Raw genomic sequence first — 21,521 nt, forward strand, 5'->3', positions numbered from 1 at the left:
TTTAGGGAATGTCTTGTTGACTGTTTTAATTAATTACTAACATTGCAGAAGGTAAAACTGATAATTAATTAACTAAGTAATGATATACTCCTTACTACAGGTGCTATACCAGGATGCAATGCAGGCAGTAAGGATGAACTCCAATGTGTACCTGTAGATGTTTGTAAGAAGAGATGGAAAATTGTGAGATCCCCTTAGATATCTGAGTAAGTAGAGGTACTGGTGAGCCTTTTTGCCAAGAGACAAAATGTGTTGTTCCTCCTTCACTTCAACAGTTAATGATTTTCTGCCATTCTCCTCTGTAGATCTTCTAAAGCTCTATCAGGTTGGATGGAGACCATCAGTGGACAGCTATTTTCACACCACTCCAGAGATGTTTGATTCGGTTCAAGTCTGGGCTGTGGTTGGGTCACTCAAGAACATTCACATGGTGGACCCTAAGCTACTCTTATGTTGATTATGCTTTGTGCTTAGGGTCAGTGTTCTGAAGGATGATGGACCTTCGGCCCAGTCTGATGATACTTCTGTACTTTGCTCTATTTAGCTTTCCCTCAACCCTGTCTAGTTTCCTAGTCCCTGCCACTGAAAAACAACTCCAGGGCATGCTTTACTGTTGGAATGGTATTAAGCAGATGATGAGCGGTGCCTGGTTTCCTCCGGACTTGTCACTTAGAATTGAAGCCAGTTTAATATTGGTTTTATCAGATGAGAGAATTTTGTTTCTCATTATCTGAGAGTCCTTTAGGTGCATTTTTCCAAACTCCAAATGAGCTTTATTGTGTCGTCTGGTCACTCTGCCATAAAACCACATTAGTGGAGTGTTAAAGTGGTGGTTGTCCTTCTGGAAATTTCCCTCATTTTCTCAGAAGTTCTCTGGAATTCAGCCAGAGTGACCATTGGGTTTTTGGCTACCTCTCTAACCAAGGCCCTTTACCCCCAGTTGTTTAGTTTGGCAGGTTTGCCAGCTCTAGAAAGAGTTGTGGTTGTTCCAAATTTATTCCATTTAAGATTTATGGAATCTGCTGTACTCTTGGGAACATTCAATGCTGCAGACATTTTGTGTAGTCTTCCCCAGATCGGTGCCTTGACACAATCCTGTCTTTAAACTCTTCAAGCAATTCCTTCGGCCTCATGGTTTGGTGTTTGCTCAGCTGTGACACCTTCTATAGAAAAGTCAATTGAATTGACCACCAGTGGACTCGACAACAGGGTATGGAAACATTCCAATGACAATCAATTGAATGGGATACACGTGAGACAAATTTCAAATGTCAAAGCAAAGGTTCTGAGAAATGGGTTCAATGTAGTATTTCATTTTTTAAATATATTTTCAGAAATGTCTAAAATTCTGTTTTCATGTTGTCATTCTGGGGTATTGAGTGTTGCTTTGTAGGGTGTGGGGAAAAATGAATTAAAATAACTTCAGCACAATGCTCCAGTATAATAAAATGTAAAAAAGTGAAGGGGTCTGAATACTTTCTGAAGGCACTATATATATATGATTTTATATATAAGGCATGATATTAATATATAAATAAACAAGTAATTGACTATACAACAATGTAAATGAATAAATAATATGTACATACAGTTTGCCTATATCAGTTCTTCACGATACAGAACTAGACGGGCAATGCCCAATGTCTAAATGAATTCGCTTAAACACATGTTCATGTTCATCTGCAGGAGCTTTACAGAATGCTGTAAAAACACTTTGGTTCTAAACCAGTACCCCCAGATGATGGCCATTTTAATATCCATCCAGAGATGTTATGTTCTCCTCTTAAAAATGAAAAGTAATTGCATATGCAAATACTTACAATTTATTAGTCCTATAAACAGGAGGTAATGGCATCCTGAATAAAAAAGTATAAATGAAGCCATAAAAGTGTCAGAAATTTACTGTGGAATATTATGCAGACTTCCCACACACCAAATATGTCCCCACTGGAATCATAAGGAAAATTTCCTTCCATGAATCCACATAGAACTCTCCCCAAAATATATGCAGCTTCTTCTTAAACTAAAAGCATCATCATTTTTGGTAAAAAATTGAGAAAATAAGCAGAAAAAGTCTGCAAATCTCTTCATGTTACTGCCACCAATGAAGTATTAAAGGTGACAGCAATGATATTTGCATTAATATATTTTTAGTGGCACAGAGATTTCAGCATTCAACGGGGAGGGTGGGATTACATCAGGGATCGTCTCTGAGCCCTTTCTTATTTGCAATGGTGATGGACAGGTTGACAGACGAGATTAGACAGGAGTCCCCGTGGACTATGATGTTTGCTGATGACATTGTGAACTGTCACAAGAGTAGGGAGCAGGTCGAGGAGACCCTGGAGAGGTGGAGATATGAGAGGAGAGGAATGAAGGTCAGTAGGAACAAGGCAGAATACATGCATGTGAATGAGAGGAAGGTCAATGGAATGGTGAGGTTGCAGGAAGTACAGTTGATGAAGGTGGAAGAGTTTAAATACTTGGGATCAACAGTACAGAGTAATGAGGATTGTGGAAGAGAGGTGAAAAAGAGAGTGCAGGCAGGCTGGAGTGAGTGGAGAAGAGTGTCGGGAGTGATTTGTGACAGACGGGTATCAGCAAGAGTGAAAGGGAAGGTCTACAGGACGGTAGTGAGACCAACTATGTTATATGTGTTGGAGACGGTGGCACTGACCAGAAAGCAGGAGACACAGCTGGAGGTGGCAGAGTTAAAGATGCTAAGATTTGCATTGGGTGTGATGAGGATGAACAGGATTAGAAATGAGGACATTAGAGGGTCAGCTCAGGTTGGACGGTTGGGAAAGTCAGAGAGGCGAGATTGCATTGGTCTGGACATGTGCAGAGGAGAGATGCTGGGTATATTGGGAAAAGGGTGCTAAGGATAGAACTGCAGGGCAAGAGGAAGATCTAAGAGAAGGTTTATAGATGTGGTGAGAGAGGACATGCAGGTGATGGATGTAACAGAGCAAAATGTAGAGGACAAGAAGATATGGAAAAAGGTGATCCGCTGTGGCAACCCCTAATGGGAGCAGCCAAAAGAAGAAATACAAGAAGAAGAAAAGGTTTCAGCCACTGCTTCACTGGCAGATTGGATTCCATATGTGGCTACAGGATCTGTGGAACCTTCACATTTCCCAATGTCTCTGTGGGGATTTCCCCAAAGTACTCCAGGTTTCCTCCCAAACTCTTAGGTTGATTTTAGTATGCTTTCACTGTAAAGCGTAGCTCATTATCAGTAACACCTAACAGACTAGTACGTAACCTTGAGATGATGACCAATAACCAACTATCCTTCACTGATCACATTGCAACTGTCTCATCCAGACAGATTCATTCTGTATAGTATCTTCAAAATCAGCGTGTATCTGAAGGAGCATTCCACCAAACTTCTGCTCCAGGCATTGGTTCTGTAACATCTGGATAACTACAACTCTTTACTGTCAAGGGAACCTGCATGTGTTATCAACATGCTGCAGATGATTCAAAATGCATTAGCACATATTGCGTTCAAAAAGATGAGATGGGCACACACGATTCCTGTTTTCAGTTCACTACACTGACTCTATGTAGTAGCACACCTATACTGTAAGTAGTCAATGAACCAGCACCGGTGTAATATTACAATTACAATACAAATTTCCATACCAGATCGGTCGAGTCCCGGATGGGTGTAAGAGAGCAAGATGTAGAGGACAGGAACATATGTAACAAGATGATCCGCTGTGGCAACCCCTAACAGGAGCAGCCGAAAGAAGAACAAGTCAATGGATCAGCACCTAAATATGTGGGGACACTCATGAGGCCCTATGCTCCTTCTTAGGTCTGCTACTGAATGACAACTGGTGAATCTACTTCAATGTGACATCACATCTCCATCCAGACAATTTTCATGTGTAGCTTCCCAGCTGGTGGAATGAGCTGCTCATCTTCATCTGGACTGCTGACTCCCTCACTCTGTTTAAGAAGCATTTGGAGGATACCCTGTAATGTTTGGAGAACATTCTGGACAATATTTTTATTTTGGGATATTTGTTTATGGCGTTGATGCAAGGTTCTAAGTAGCTAAGAAAGTAAAGTAAAGATGCCAGAGTGGTTTTAAAGAGCATTGCCATAGGAGAACCATTTTTAATTATCAAAAGACCCATTCACATGAAGTTTCCATGAAGGAACCTTTCATTAGTTTGATCATCAACAGGTGCCATACAATGAAAAACCATGTATAGATGGTAACACGTTTGTGAAATACTAATGGCTCATCATCTTAAAAGAACCCTTGCTACATATGTCCAGTAACACAGGCTTAATATGTTAGTATCCTGCAGCCAACCTACATTAAACATTTTTACTACATATTAGGAAGTTTATCAAAGCACAAAGAATCAACTTCATATGCAAAGAACCCTTCCCAGAATGAAATTGTGCTTTGTCCAGCAAAGGAGCTATGAAGAACCACCCAGAATAATATACAACCATTAAAGAACCTTTATTTTTCAGAGTGCAGTCTTGTATTCTTCTGTGTTCTTCAGAGCTCTTTACTTCTGGTGACCAATTTTGCCACCTTGTCCTGTAACCCTTATTTCAAACAATCTCCAGACTTATGTTTACTTGATTATAACTACCTCTTTTGTAAGTTGCTTTGGATAAAAGTGCCTGTTGAGTGAATGAATGATAATGGAAATGGAAATGCTGATTGCAGTTCCAAACTGGCGATTTGATAAGATTGGTGCTCTATCCACAGTGACTTTCTGCATTGCTGCCAGCATAGACACAGGCATCCCCCAGCCAGCTTGAGCTGGAGAATGAAAATGTTGTGTGTTTTTTTTTTTTTAATTATAAACAATGATTCTGGGTACACTAATATACTGTTATTACATATCTGCTGAATTATACAATCACATGTTCTGATGGAAACATCATTCAAGGCAATATGGGATTGCTTCAATTATATGCCACATCAACAGCCAAAATATGACAATGAAAATAAAGAAATATATAAAATGAATAATTAATCAATTGGTCAATGAATTTACTAACTTGTTAGATAACTGGGGACAAATAAAGTTCTATCTATCTATCTATCTATCTATCTATCTATCTATCTATCTATCTATCTATCTATCTATCTGTCTGTCTGTCTGTCTGTCTGTCTGTCTGTCTGTCTGTCTGTCTGTCTGTCTGTCTGTCTGTCTGTCTGTCTGTCTGTCTGTCCAATCAATCAATTAATGAATTAATCAAACCATAAACTTACACTGTGGTTCATCTGATGCAGGTATCATAAAATACAAACTTATCTGAATACAAAACTTTTCCTTGATCACAAATACAAATGCACAACAAAATATCTACACAAGTGCAGAGCTCAAAACAAGAAACAGTTCTCTTGTCATTAAAGCCATTGGGTTTGTCTTACCAGTTGACGACGTTGAGCAAGCTTGTCTAGCAGCTCTAACTCGCTTCTGAATTTCTGGTATGTCTTTCTCAGCTCTGGGTGGCTCGATGCGACTCTCATCACTTCAAAGGTTCTTTGCACCTGTACATCAGAACATAATTAGAATGATCTGTTGCCCTCATACAGTTTTGGTTCCTGCTTTGTGTGTAATGTTGCCAGGATTAGTTACTGCCTCTGACCCTGAAATAAAATAACTTTAAATACTGAGAATCAACATTAAAATTCATAATTTTACTTTATATATTCAGTTTGCCCCGTGACCCTGTGTTCGGATTCAGCGGGTTGGAAAATGGATGGATGGATATTCAGTTTGTTTGCCTGTGTGGTATCCCATAATATATGCAGTGAATTCAGAAAGTATTCAGACCCCTTCACTTTCTGCACATTTTATTGTGTTGTAAGTTTAACTTTTATGGAGGAGTTTGCCATATTTGCTAATCACTCTAAATTCAGTAACCCATAATGACAAAGTGAAACACATTTTCTAAAAGGTCTGCAAATGTATTAAAAATCAAACACTGAAATCTCACTTTCATATAACCATTCAGACCTTTCACTCAGTACTTTGTAGAAGCCCTTTTGGCAGCAATTACAGCTTCAAGTCTTCTTGGGTAAACTCTACAAGCTTTGCATTCCTGGATTTGGGCAGTTTATCCCATTCTTCCTGGCTGATCCTATCAAACTCTGGTAGATTGGATGAGAAGTGTCTGTAAACTGCCATCTTAAGGTCTCTTCACAGATGTGCTATGGGTTAAAGTCTGAGCTTTGGCTGGGCCACTCAAGGACAGTCACAGACTTGTCTCAAAGCCATTCCAGCATTGTCTTGGCTATATGCTTCGGGTCATTGTCATGATGAAAGATGAAACATCACCCGAGTCTGAGGTTGTATGCACTCTGGAGCAGGTTTTCTTCAAGGACCTCTCTGAATTGGACTGCATTCATCCTTTCCTTAATTCTGACCAGCCTCCCTGTCCCTGCCACTGAGAAGCACCCCCACAGCATGATGCTGCTACCACCATTTTTCACCACAGAGATGGTATTAGGTAGGTGAAGGGCAGTGCCTGTTCTTCACCAACCATAATGCTTGGAGTTCTGCTCAATTTTGTCACATAAGATGACAGACTATTTTCTCTCATACTCTCCGAGTCCTCTAAACTGTCATATGCCTTTTATTCAAGAGTGGTTTCTGTCTAGCCACTCTTCCATAAACGCGTGATTGTTCTCCTTCCAGCAGATTCTCCTATTTCAACAGAGGACTCCTGAAGCTCAATTAGAGTGACCATTGGGTTCTTGGTCACCTCCCTGACCGAGGCCGTTCTTGCTTGATTACTCAGTTTGGCTGGGTGACCAACTCTAGGAAGTATCCTGGTGGTTCCAAACTTCTTCCTTTTTACAATTATAGAGACCACTGTGCTACTGGGAGCACCCACATCTTTAGAAATTGTTTCATACCCTTGCCTTGATCTTTGCATCACCACTATTTTATTCAGGCAGAGCTCCAGAGGTCTGATTTATATACTGTATTTGCATGCAGTGTGAATTATGGGAGTTTATTTACACAGATATGTGCCTTCCTAAATGATGGTAGATCCAAATCAAGTTCAAGGCACATCTCAGGGAGAGTTAAAGCAAACGGGATACACCTCACCACAATCTGGAGTGTCACAGCAAAGAGTCTCTGGACACTTACAGAAATGAGAAAGTTCAGTTTGTGATTTTAAATAATTGTGCAGACCTTTCTGTAAACATGTTTTCACTTTGTCATTTATTGACTGTAGATTGATGGATAAAAATGACAAATGTATCCATTTAAAATGAACTCTATAGCAGCGCGCAGAAAGTGAAGGAGTCTGAATGCTTGCTGAATCCACTATATATATTGTCACAGTGCAACCTCCTGAATGCTCAGAAAACCACAAATTCCTTGCGAATTCTCAGTTGACCATCATTATTAATGCTAGTCTGAGCTGAGGTATAATGTTCTTTTGGCTCATCCAGGACATTTGTTCCAAACCTGAGCTTATTACTCTTTAGGGGTCATTTAAGTCCCCCCTTCAGTTTACAATAAGCAAAGTGAGTAGCCAATGACTTCCACCCTTAAAAAAGCGCGACTAGCAAACTTGGCACCTCATAATTGCCCTTGCATTGCTTTACCCATACTGACCTGCAGCTAACATAACATTATCAAATCTGCTCAATCAGACTGTAAGTCATGGGGAACTAGAGACCATCTCAGCAACACAGCATGCAAAGCTTTGATCAACCCTGGGCAGAACGCTAGCCCACTGCAGTATTACTGGTGTAATACTGTACTTTCATTGTTATAAAGGGAGATTCACTCGAAAGAGGCCCCGAATATTCTGTAATAGCTCTCACTATGATGAAGCAATCTGAACCAAACAATGTGCAATGTGCTCCTCAGTATGTGGAGCTTTGAACAAGCTGGGATGCCGCTGCATTGGAGCGATGAGTTAGGTGCTGGACAGCTGTCGAGACGTTTAATGCAACTTCTGTGTGCATACGGCCCATACCCCTTCACTCAGTCACTCGACTTCTCATCAGGATAGTAGTGTACAGCATTGAGCAGCATGTCTTCATGGTGCAAACCTATTGGGTCACCAATTCATTTAAGAGATGTCAGAATCAACTGGATGATCATGAGTTAATGGAAGGTTACTTCCAACAAGATGGAGCAACGTATCACACATTGGTAAGGAACGTGGCAGAAATTGAGTCTTTCTTCGGCAACAGGGTAATTTAAAAGGGGCTTTGGCCACCATGGTCGCCGGATCTGACATACCAGACTTCTTCCTTTGGGGTATGCTCAAAGGAAAAGTCTACTGGAACAAGCCTCGCACTTTGGAAGATTTGAAGGAAAACATCCGACATGAAATTGCTGCTGTTTCCCCCCGAGACACTTGCCAAGACGTTCAGGAACGTGGAGCGCCACGTCGAAATGTGTCTGGCAGAAAACAGAAACCACTTCCAGCATCACATGTAATGCAATCAATTACACATACGTCAAGGTATACAGCATATTTTTTTGGTTCAGATTGCTTCATCCTAATGAGAGTTACAACAGAATATTCAGGGCCTCTTTCGAGTGAATATCCCTCTATAAGCTTTATTTATTTTGATGGTATAGTGGGGTTGGAATGAGAAGGCCCTGGGACAGAGGATGGAGTCTTCAGTGAGCTATGTGGCTAAATGCGTCATCAATATTCTCCTGCAGTATTTCAGGTCTCATTGTTTTTGATCTATTCATGCGTCAAAGTGTGAGAGGAACTAAGTGATGGCTCTAAGAGAGGAGAGAGGTGATTGTGGGAGCAATCAGCAAGTGGATATGTCTCTGCCGGAAGAGGAGCATGTAAAGAACAAGGAGAGTCACATCAAAGGATAGCCTGCAATGCAGATATGGAGGGCAACAAATTGAAAGCGGTAGGCACAGAAGATGACACCTGACTGCCTTATCTGACACAAAGCAAATTAGAAAAAATTGCTGTCTGTTTCAGATGGAGTAAATTACAGTAGTAGCTACGCTCATGGAGTCGACTGCCCAGCCCCCTGTTTCTTTTACTATTGTGTATGTCAAGCTGTCGATTATTATCGGAAAAAAATTCCCACATCCTCAAATTAAATGTCTGCAGTGGTTGTGAATGGAAGCCAGTATAATAATGGCTGTGTAAGGAGAAAGCTGGGGCCTGCCATTGTCTGTGTTTCATGACCAGAGACTGACACAAAGTAGCTCCAGGGTAGTAAGTGGTAGGGGGTTTTGTGTAAAGTTTTCATATATGATGAGAAACGGTTAACCATGGCAGTCACGGTGTGCAAAATACCCCTTGGCAGTCTGCGGGGCTTAATGCGCCAGTGCTGGCTAAATGCGTAGATCTTAATCTGCTTTCTATGGAATACACCATTAATTAGCTCTGGAGAATGTTATTGCTTAGTAGACAAATTACATCATACACAGATAAGCAACCTGCAAAACATAAGCCACACCCACAGGCAGAGTGCCAAATTCATGGGACCCCCTCTTACAATAGAGGAGGTGGGATGGACCCCCGTCCTAAACCCCACCTGCCTCCCCTCTGAAAACAAACTATTCAAATAACTGATTTTTCAGAGACTGTGAAATTAGTAGGGACAGCTACTGTGGCATTAACATAATAATTATAAAACATTTGGAGACTCCAGTGTTTATACCATACGTTAAATTATTTCTACCTCGGCATGTCTTTACTAATTGACTTGTCTGTCAGTGTGTGATATATCCCATGATAATCGGTGGAATCCTGTTGTCTGAATGCAAAAATCTTACTCTGGTTCTGCAGAACATACAATAATTTAAATATTTCTTTTGATTTGATATACTTTCTTAATCCCCGAGGGGAAATTGTCTTTTCGCATGACCTTTGGTGGGGGGTTAGATCTCAGGGTCAGCCATTGTACAATGCCCCTGGAGCAAAATGGAGAATGTTATCAGTTAAGACATAAATATCTTTGGCATATGCAATACATGCATTATAATTTGATTTGCAGTCCACAAATCAAAAACCACACCAGCGTTACATTGAAAAGCTGCTTTCCATGATGTACATAACTGAAAGGCCATCTGTTAAAGGTCTCTGCAGCTTTGCCTGGATCATTTAGTTTCCTGCTGAAGTCTGATCTTGAATGCCAGCTTCTTTAAAGGCATACACTGATCTCCCATCAGCCCCTGCACACTCTTGCTGAATACTGGGAATTGAAGTCCTCTTGATTACACTACCAGAAGATCATCCAAATAATGGGCTTGTTTATTGAACAAATAAATAAAGCAATGCCTGTGTGGAGTTTTGATTTCTTCGTTTCCAAAGAAAATCTGCACCTCTTTCTCAAACATTCCTAATTTAAAGACAGTAGATGACTGCCATTCAGTTATTTAAATCTGCTCAGCCTGTTCCCAGACCCTCATCTCACCCTGCCTAGACAGTAGAAGTGTGTGTAGACCACCACCTTCCAGTCCTGCATGTCAAGAGCATACTATATTCTATTACAGTATTTTTTGCAAGCTTAGTAATCAGCACTGAGTAATTTATAACATCACGTATGATCCTGTGAGGTACAAAAACTGGAATGGAGAAATGCTGGAGTGCCAACCGGGCCACCCCATTCAATAACAAACTGAAACTTTAAATAAAAACGGCACACGGTGGCACAATAACAAGGCCTGGTCTGGATTTTTGAGCTCCTTCTTTCACAAATGGGGGTTCACTCTCTTTTATAGCCTTCTAGCCATAAGGGATGCAATAAAATGTCCTCACATACAGATCCCCATATCAGACCCCAAATGTATGACTCTTACATTAACAGGCACCTCTAAATCAATCTGTTGTGAGTGGGCATGTGTGTGTTTATGCCCTGTGATAGGATGCAGTGATCAGATGGTTCCTGCCTTGCACACAGAGCTGCTGGGATAGTTTCTGGTTTCCATTATCCTAAACAGGGTCAGGCAGGCTTTATAATAAACTGATGAATGGATGAATTGATGTGGATATGGAGTCCTGAAATTTGAAATATTTGGCTTCAGCAGAAGGCAGTTTGTTCGTCGAAGGGCTGGACAGCGGTACAATAATGAGTGTCTGCAGGCAACAGTGAAGCATGGTGGAGGATCCTTGAACATCTGGGGCTGCATTTCTGCAAATAGAGTTGGAGATTTGGTTAGGATTAATGGTGTTCTCAATGCTGAGAAATACAGGCAGATACTTATCCATCATGCAATACCATCAGGGAGGCGTATGATTGGCCCCAAATTTATTCTGCAGCAGGACAACGACCCCAAACATACAGCCAAAGTCATTAAGAACTATCTTCAGCATAAAGAAGAACAAGAACTCCTGGAAGTGATGGTATGGCCCCCACAGAGCCCTGATCTCAACATCATCAAGTGTGTCTGGGATTACATGAAGAGACAGAAAGATATGAGGAAGCCTACATCCACAGAAGATCTGTGGTTAGTTCTCCAAGATGTTTGGAACAACCTACCAGCCGAGTTCCTTCAAAAACTATGTGCAAGTGTACCTAAAAGAATTGATGCTGTTTTGAAGGCAAAGGGTGGTCACACCAAATATTGATTTGATTTAGATTTCTCTTGTGTTCATTCACTGCATTTTGTTGATTGATGAAAATAAATGATTAACACTTCCATTTTTGAAAGCATTCTTTGTTTACAGCATTTTTTCACACCTGCCTAAAACTTTTGCACAGTACTGTATATATATATATTGTAGCGACCTCCGCGTCAGGCTCGAAAAGAGAAGAAGTAAAAAAAACAGACAGAACATAGTAAAGTCTCCCCCTTTTTAAGCACCCTCTCCAACCCCTCCTCCCATCCCGGGCCCTGCCCCCCCTTACCGCCTCAATCAATACCCCGCTGTCAGTCTTCGGTGCTGTACTCCACCCTCCCTCAATCGGACCTAACAGTCAGTCAAAAAAAAGGCTTCAACCTGGCTGGGATGATACACTATATATAAATATCCAATGTCTGTCTGTTTGTATGTCTGTCTGCTTTTCACATAAGAACTACTTACCGGATTTAGATGTTTATTTTCTATAATTTGCTTGAACATTCCGGTTGATTTTGTGACTTCTCTCATTGCACCAAGTATATTAGTTCATTTGCGGCACCGATTTAATTGCGCAAATCTGAGAGAGAGGCTGCAGGCCGAGGGGAGGGCCCTGCCCCCCTCAGTCATGCTCAAGCCTCCGTTGGAGTCGCTCTACCTCTCGCCACGTGTTGGAGCACACCTTGTCTCCACTTACCTGGGTATTCAACAGACATTATTATCTACAGACTGTTAAGGAGTAACATTTGACGTTTTTGAGAGAGAAATCAGAGCTAGATGTGTTTTAGAAAGTAGCTGATCGTTGGTAGAGATATCACGGCCACATGCTCTTCTCCCCACGCAGGGGACGCTCTCCCGTCAGAGCTGAACACGATAAGATACAGTGGCAATGTTTGACATTTGAGCGTACCTACCTTCGGCTTGGCCAGAATTACATTACAGTTTCACTACTATGTGGGCGGAGCTGTGGGGACAGGTAATATATTATATATGTATATATTATTATCCCCATGATCCTGTGTTAGGACATAGCGGGTTGGATAATGGATGGAAGGATGGATGGATGGATATATTATTATACCTTGTATTATATTATGTTATATTATATTGTATTGTTTTATATTACATGTTGCATACTTCGTAAACTTTTTAGTTATTTATTTACTTTTACTTATATTATATTTTCCTCAGCTCTTCTACAAGTGTGAATTTCTTTGTACTACATACACATGACAATAAACTTGACCCAACTACAGTTTGCTCCTTTATCTCACTGCAGTGCCCATTAGGTTAATTGGTATCTCTTGCTTCAGGAAATGGATTGATTTTCCTAAGTCTGCTTCTCCTCCAGTACATGTAATCCTAAGAATCATATTTTTTCCCAACTGCAATTTGCTCACTTCACCTCTGCGAGTGTCCATTATCTCAATGGCACAAAGCCTGAGCTCAGCTGATGCTTTTCAGACATATGATGGCTATTAATTTGCAGCTTGCCAGAAGACACCTAACAAGAAGAAGATGACAAGAAAGGTGCTCCTTATGGTAATAGAGGCAGCTGGCCTGTTTCTACATGTCTCCCACTGAAATGTCAGATCTTTGTGAAAAAACTCTCTAATTGAGCTGAAGACTGTGGCCCAGGCAGCCTGTATTAAAAGCCTGCTACTCCATCACTGACCATTGTGTTTTAGGCACAAAAAAGAGGAACTAAAGTATCCATCTACATGTATGTTATTAAAAATGAAACTCTCCTTGTTATGTTGTAATATTAATGGTAACATCTGTCACTTTATTTAGGTCTGAAGTGAATAAATTTACATAGTGCACAATTCAGTTTTACCTTAATATGGTGGGGCTGTCCAATTTGTTTGAGCTAAATGCTTAAAACAGAGGGTAGCGCAGTGGTTACTGTTGCTGCTTCATGAATCCAGTGTCCTGGATTCAAATCTGTGCTCAGTCGTAGATCAAGTGGATTTAGCACAAAGACCTGCAGTTTACGTTCAATGGAGACTTTAAATTGTCTCTGGTATGTGAGCATTAATTGGCCCTGCAGTGGCCTGACACCCAGTTTACTGCTGGCAGGATAGGCCCCACCACAACTCTGAAATGAGATTAAGTGCCATGAATGTTCAAAATAACTACAAAGGGTAAGGAAATAGACAATGGAGATGCAAGTCCTCAAGGAAATACAGTATCCAGTAATTGGTGCATTTAAAAGGAAATTGTAAATAGAGGTTCTGACCGGGGCTCCTGAGAGACTGAGCAAGGAGTCTGAGTGTCTAGACTTGTGAGTGTCCTGATAAAAGCCTCTTGCGCACAGCCATCAAGAAGTCTGTCTGTCTGTGTCTCGACCACGTCGAGAGGTTTACTTACCTCGGCAGTGACATTCATGTCTCGGGTGACTCTTCCCATGAAGTCAGTAGATGGACTGGGAGAGCATGGGGGGTCATGAGATGGCTGGAAGGGGTGTGCGGTGCTCTGTAAAAGGATGAAGGTCCAAGTCTTTAGAGTCTTGCTGCTTCCTGTTTCACTATATGGAGTCCTGAATGAGGCACATTACCTGTATTGTGAGGGAGATTTAAGTCATGGCACTACGGCTATGTGGTGTCATTACCTGAGGGTGATCTGGCTCCCAGTATCCTCATTGCTGAGAACCTGAGCAGCTGGACCAGGCCAAGGGGACACCCATGTAACACCTGGCTGCGGCAGATAAGATGGTCATTTCCGGGGGGTGGGACTGGACCACGTGTCTGCCTGGGGGGTGTGGTGGGTGCAGCAACATGCTGTACCAGTACATGCTCCCCAACCTGACCTGGTCTGACCTGAAAGGAAAAGTCTCTTAAAGTGTTCCTTGTAATCTTTATATTGTCCATTCATTCGTTTGTTTTATAAACCTATTTTATCAGTTTCAGGGTTGCATTTCAGCTTCTTATTCACCCACATCATAAACACATCAGTGGACAACCTTAAATTACCAGTGTGTGTTAGAGTGAGGGATGGTTATCACTTCTAGTAGTAATCATGCTAGTAGTAGGAGTCATATTGTTATGTGACAAGTGAAATTTGTGTTAACATGTCTGGCCAACATGCAACATGTCACCACTCTCCAGTGCCATGATAAACAAGAATGTATACATACTGCATGCAGAAACCAATATCACTCATAATTGTCTCGTACTAAATGAGCATAAGAAGTTGGGATACATAAATAAGGGTGTGCGTGTCAGATGACCTGACCAGTTCTAATATGTCTGCTTCTCTTTCAACAGAGGTATAACTGGCTGGGTCAGTGAACTCAACACAGTGGGATTGGCTAGGCCTCATGGTCCTTAATAGGAGGTCTGTCATAATGCTATTCATTCTCATAAGTATTTGAGACATGTAGCTGAGGGATTTGGTGAGGGTAGACTATAAAGTGATGTGTAGGTGTTACGCAGCAGACATTAGGAGCGTGTAAGCTATGTTGGGCTAATTGCTCTGCTTCAAGCTTATTTCTTTTTCTATTAGTCTGCTTGTTTTTATTTACATGCAAATTTTCAGATTCTTTTATAAATTCTGTTTTGTTTTTGCTTGTATTTTACTTTATATTATGAAATTTATTAAGATGGTATTGTTTGTTAATTAATTTTCAATTTTCTATTGTCTCAAGGATACATGAATTAGCATTATTGGTTTTCAACCCTGTCCCCTTAAATGAACTCCAACCAACAAAAAATATATGAATAAATATCTGTATCTATATATATATATATATATATATATATATATATATATATATATATATATATATCCATCCATTTTCCAACCCGGAGGGTCTGCCGGAGCCAATCCCAGCCAACAAAGGGCACAAGGCAGGAACCAATCCTGGGCAGGGTGCCAACCCACTGCAGGACACACACAAACACACCCACACACCACCCTATATCCGAACTACAAGGTCATGGGGCTCTACTGGAGCCAATCCCAGCCAGCACAGGGCACAAGGCAGGAAACAAACCCTGGGCAGGGTGCCATACCCACACATCAAGCACACACTGGGGGACAATTTTGGATCGCCAATGCACCTAACCTGCATGTCTCTGGACTGTGGGAGGAAACTCACACAGACACGGGGAGAACATGCAGACTCCACGCAGGGAGGACCCGGGAAGCGAACCCAGGTCTCCTTACTGCGAGGCAGCAGTGCTACCCACTGCTTTAGTTGCCTCACATTTTTATGCAATCGTTTTGTTCACCCCACTGAATTAAAGCTGAAAATCTGCACTTCATCTGCATCTGAGTTGTTTCATTTAAAATTCATTGTGGTAATGTACAGAACCAATATTAGAAAAAAGTTGTCTCTGTCCAAATATTTATGGACCTAACTGTATGAATGAGATATTTCAGTTTTTGATTTTTAATAAATTTGCAGACTTCTCTGAGAACATGTTTGAACTCTGTCATTATAGGTTATTGAGTGCAGATCGATGGGCAGAAATGGCAAATGTATCCATTGAAATTCAATCTACACTACAATAATGTGTAAGAAGTAAAGGGGTTTGAATACTTTCTGAATCAACTGTAGGGAGATAAGAGCCAGTTATGGCAACGTCTGTCACAGGATAGGGTGCCAGTCACACTTAGAACTGTGAATCCACCCAACCTAGACTGAAAGACAACTTACATGGTGATAGGAAGAAACGTCCACCCAGAAAGGGACAGAGCGAATCAAATCCAAGTCCCAAGAAATATGAAGCAGCACTGTGCCACGCTGCAAGGTTCCTTACAGTTAATTCCAAATTAATGTCCCTGCTTATTCTACGCATTGCCTTTTTATGTTTCTCGTAAGCTGCTTCAATAAAGTCTGTAAAATATAACTTCATCTCTAAAAAGCAACTTGAGAACCAGGTTTCAGTTTTACTATCTGCATACGACAATAAAATTTGCACAAACCACAAGAATGTTATGCATAAAACATGGCCTCTCCTTCAGAGGAGCTTGTGATAATAGCAGCATAACAAAATGTAGCATTCTCAGACCCACTAAATTCAGTTTAGGTGGCACGGCCTTTCCTGGCATCAATCCCCACAAGGGACAACAGACCGCTGCAGGATCAGAATTATCATAATCATCATCGTTATCATTGTAAGAGATGCACAGTACAGAGAAGGGGGCTAACATCCAGGATGCTCTCTGCATGGAGTTAGAATGTTCTTCCTTTGGGTTTCTAACACATGCTCCAGTTTTCTCCCACAGTCCAAAAGACATGCCGATTAAGTAAGCTGCCACTGGTAAACTGACCCCTTGTGTGTGTGTGTGTGTGTGTTGGGGTTGTTGTGCATTTACTCTGTGATGGACTGGCATTCTGTCCAGGGATTGTTCCTTCCTTTTGCCCGAAGGGTTCTATCTGCTCTACAACCTTTCCCTGGGTTAAGGAAATGGATGGATGGATCATCATTTTAATAATATAAACATCCATTTTTTAACCTACTATTACCATCACTGGCATAAAAAAACATACAATTATTAATTCACATGCAATCTACTTTAAAGCTGCATCTATGCTGAAAGAATCAGGGGCAAGGCAGGAATCAAACCAGGATGGGGATGCCAGTCCAGAGCCAGTAATTATCTTCACCATCATCATGAAAAGAATAGAAAAAATTAAAATCGACTTAATCCAGTTCAGTGGCAGAGGGTGCTGGTGGATACCTTAGCAGGAGCAGACACAGGACAGCAACTGACACTGGATAAGGTGCTAGTTCACTGCAGGACCAGTAATAGTAATTCTAATCATAAAACGTGCCATCATTATCATCTAAATCTTGGTAGCATAAAGTGTGGGACTGAAGCTAAATACTGTGCCCTTGCGTGCCCCTAATAATAATAATAATAATAATAATAATGAGTGGTCATTTACATTTATTAGATCTTCTAAAATATATTGCTAAAAACAGGTCTTTAAATGGACAGATGCATCTATTTCTTGGAGGACAAATTTTATGCAAATCTTACATTTTAGGCTGCCTCTTTAGTTTTGCTAGAGAGTACATTGCCCCATTTGCTTTTTTCCCATTATTACACATTTTTCCTAGTGAATGTTATAAATTAAAAACTAGTATTAGATCAAATCATGAATGAACAAATAATACGTTTTTTTTTTTAGTGATTATTATGTTTTTTTACTATTTTAGTGGGTCCAACAGTGTGTGTTATTTGACCCTAATACTGTGATTCTATGATTTTGCCATGTTCTATGATTTTAATAGATAGATAGATAGATAGATAGATAGATAGATAGATAGATAGATAGATAGATAGATAGATAGATAGATAGATAGATAGATAGATAGATAGATAGATAGATAGATAGACACTGCACATATAGGCAATGCTCAGTCTGAAAAAGATAAGGGAAGGTCTACAGGACGGTAGTGAGACCAGCTATGTTATATGGGTTGGAGACGGTGGCACTGAACAGAAAGCAGGAGACAGAGCTGGAGGTGGCAGAGTTAAAGATGCTAAGATTTGCACTGGGTGTGATGAGGATGGACAGGATTAGAAATGAGGACATTAGAGGGTCAGCTCAAGATGGACGGTTGGGAGACACAGTCAGAGAGGTGAGATTGCATTGGTTTGGACATGTGCAGAGGAGAGATGCTAAGTATATTGGGAGAAGGATGCTAAGGATAGAGCTGCTAGGGAAGAGGAAAAGAGGAGGTTTTTGGAACTGGTGAGAGACGACATGCAGGTGATGGGTGTAACAGAACAAGATGAACAGGACAGGAAGATATGGAAGAAGATGATCCGCTGTGGCAACCCATAATGGGAGCAGCCAAAAGAAGAAGAAGAAGCCTGAAAAAGCAACTGCTCTCAGTCTCATTATCTGTAATTTACAGTAATATAAAAAAGTTTGGGAACCCCTCTCAGTCTGCATAATAATTTACTCTATTTCAACAAAAAAAGATAACAGTGGTATGTCTTTCATTTCCTAGGAACATCTGAGTACTGGGGTGTTTTTCAAACAAAGATTTTTAGTGAAGCAGTATTTAGTTGTATGAAATTAAATCAGATGTGAAAAACTGGCTGTGCAAACATGTGGGTCCCCTTGTAATTTTGCTGATTTGAATGCTTGTCACTGCTCAATGCTGATTACTTGCAACACCAAATTGGTTGGATTAGCTCGTTAAGCCTTGAACTTCATAAACAGGTGTGTCCAATCATGAGAAAAGGCATTTAAGGTGGTCAATTGCAAGTTGTGCTTCCCTTTGACTCTCCTCTGAAGAGTGACAGCATGGAATCTTCAAAGCAACTCTCAAAAGATCTGAAAACAAAGATTGTTCAGTATCATGTTTTAGGGGAAGGCTACAAAAAGCTATCTCAGAGGTTTAAAGTGTCAGTTTCAACTGTAAGGAATGGAATCAGGAAATGGAAGGCCACAGGCACAGTTGCTGTTAAATCCAGCAGGTCTGGCAGGCCAAGACAAATACAGGAGCAGCATATGCACAGGATTATGAGAATGGTTACAGACAACCCACAGATCACCTCCAAAGACCTGCAGGAACATCTTGCTGCAGATGGTGTATCTGTACATCGTTCTACAATTCTGCGCAATTTGCACAAAGAACATCTGTATGGCAGGGTGATGAGAAAGAAGCCTTTTCTGCACTCACACCACAAACAGAGTCGCTTGTTGTATGCAAATGCTCATTTAGACAAGCCAAATTCATTTTGGAACAAAGTGCTTTGGACTGATGAGACAAAAAATAAGTCATTTGGTCATAACAAAAAGCACTTTGCATGGTGGAAGAAGAACTCCACATTCCAAGAAAAACACCTGCTACCTACTGTCAAATTTGGTGGAAGTTCCATTATGCTGTGGGGCTGTGTGGCTAGTTCAGGGACTGGGGCCCTTGTTAAAGTCGAATGTCGGATAAATTCAATCCAATATCAACAAATTCTTCAGGATAATGTTCAAGCATCAGTCACAAAGTTGAAGTTACGTAGGGGTTGGATATTCCAACAAGACAAAGACCCAAAACACAGTTTGAAATCTACAAAGACATTCATGCAGAGGGAGAAGTACAATGTTCTGCAATGGCAGCCACAGTCCCTTGACTTGAATATCATCGAAAATCTATGAGATGATTTGAAGCAGGCTGTCCATGCTCGGCAGCCATCAAATTTAACTGAACTGGAGAGATTTTGTATAGAAGAATGGTCAGAAATACCTCCATCCAGAATCCAGACACTCATCAAAGGCTATAGGAGGCGTCTAGAGGCTGTTATATTTGCAAAAGGAGGCTCAACTAAGTATTGATGTAATATCTCTGTTGGGGTGCCCAAATATATGCATCTGTCTAATTTTGTTATGATGCATATTGCATATTTTCTGTTAATCTGATAAATTTAATGTCACTGCTGAAATACTGCTGCATATATTAAAAGGAAGTTGCTACTTTGAAAGCTCAGCCAATGATAAACAAAAATCCAAAGAATTAAGAGGGATTCCCAAACATTTTCATATGACTGTATATGTATAATTCTATGTACATAATGCTTGGTGTTCTGTTTCCAGATTATAAATTGCATTTTAATTGCCTGCCATTTCAATGTGCTTGATCAACCTTCTCCATAGGATACAGCTCAGTCCTGCATCTCCTCGCCAGTCAGGCCCTTTTCCTTCAGGTTGTCTTTTACTTTATCCATCCACCTCTGTGTTGATCTCCCTTCACTTTCTCTTCCTCTATATTTCCATTACCATCACTGTTTTCTTACACATCCACTGTCTCTTCTCATCTCATGTCTATTCTACTTCAAACTACATTCCTGATCTTTCTTAGATATCTCTCCCACTATTGTTGTACCTCTGACCGTATCACATGTAGGACATGACAGGGTGGTCTGCTTTCTCTTATGGAGATGTATTTCTCAGCAGGGCTTTTCAGGATGGAAAAGTCAATGTAATGTAATATAACATTCTCAGCCCATTTAGTCCAATGTTTTAGACAGTCTTCTGGTGCTGATGTCCTCTTAGTGAACACCCGTTCAACTTGAGTACTCCAATCTCTAACAACATTCACACTTGTGAGTTTTAATCGTCCCTTCTGTACGATAAGGTGGTACTCCACATTGTCATGTAACATGATTTCAAAAACTTTAATACAGTTCATGGTTGTGGGAGGCCTAAGCCAATCTGTACATTATTCAGCCAGAGTCAGCCTTGGACAAGGATGCTTTCTGTTAATTGTAGTCATCAACAGTGCCAGTGCTAGGTTATTTTGCGCCCTAGGCAAAGCTTATTAGTGCGCCAAACGACTGTTCAGTAGCTAACCTGTATGGCTGGGTTTTACCCCCCGTTATGATGTGCGCCCTAGGTGAATGCCTAATTTGCACTGGCCCTGGTCAGCAATTAATTTAAAACTTGCCTTTGGCATGTATAAGGAAAAAAGCTGAAACTGGAGAAAACCCACCTAACACGGGAGGGAGACTGAGCAAAAGAAACACAAGCTCAACAACACTATCTACTGCACCAAAGAGACATTTTAATAGTGTGAAATATACCACCTGCTCTACCGGTGGTCAAGTCAGGACCTCTATCTGCACAGCAAATGAGGGCCACCTTACAATGTTCTCCCAATACAGATTGGCCAAAGACACATAGTTCCTAAAGGAGGAATCAAATAGCAGTGAAGAGTGTGACATTCAAAAGGAGACTCAACTGGGAATAACTACATTTTGGAAAATGTTAAGAATTATTCTTAACTTGAAGATTATGTATAATTTCAACCTGGCCTTGAATTTTGACAAGGTAAGGATTAATGGAGGTGTGTAGGTCAGGCCTATTAATGTCTCTTAATTGGCCCACAGGGTGTTTGTGCATCTTGGGGTAGACCGGGACTCCATCTTGCCTTGGTTCCTGCCTTGCACTCCATGTTGTGGACATGGATTCTTGTTCTACATAACTGCATTGCTTATACTTTGCCAAC

At 40.8% G+C, this 21,521-nt stretch overlaps 1 protein-coding gene across 1 annotated transcript in view; it reads right to left on the reverse strand.

Moving 5' to 3' along the window:
* LOC127526661 (catenin alpha-3-like) overlaps positions 1 to 21,521 on the reverse strand; it is a 665,374-nt gene that overhangs the window by 398,762 nt on the left and 245,091 nt on the right. Inside the window, exon 5 of the mRNA XM_051922616.1 lies at positions 5,414 to 5,533. Coding sequence (XP_051778576.1) covers positions 5,414 to 5,533 — 120 coding nt within the window. The remainder of the gene's footprint in view (positions 1 to 5,413; positions 5,534 to 21,521) is intronic.

The sequence above is a fragment of the Erpetoichthys calabaricus genome, chromosome 2, assembly GCF_900747795.2.
Source record: "Erpetoichthys calabaricus chromosome 2, fErpCal1.3, whole genome shotgun sequence".
Lineage (NCBI taxonomy): Eukaryota > Metazoa > Chordata > Cladistia > Polypteriformes > Polypteridae > Erpetoichthys > Erpetoichthys calabaricus.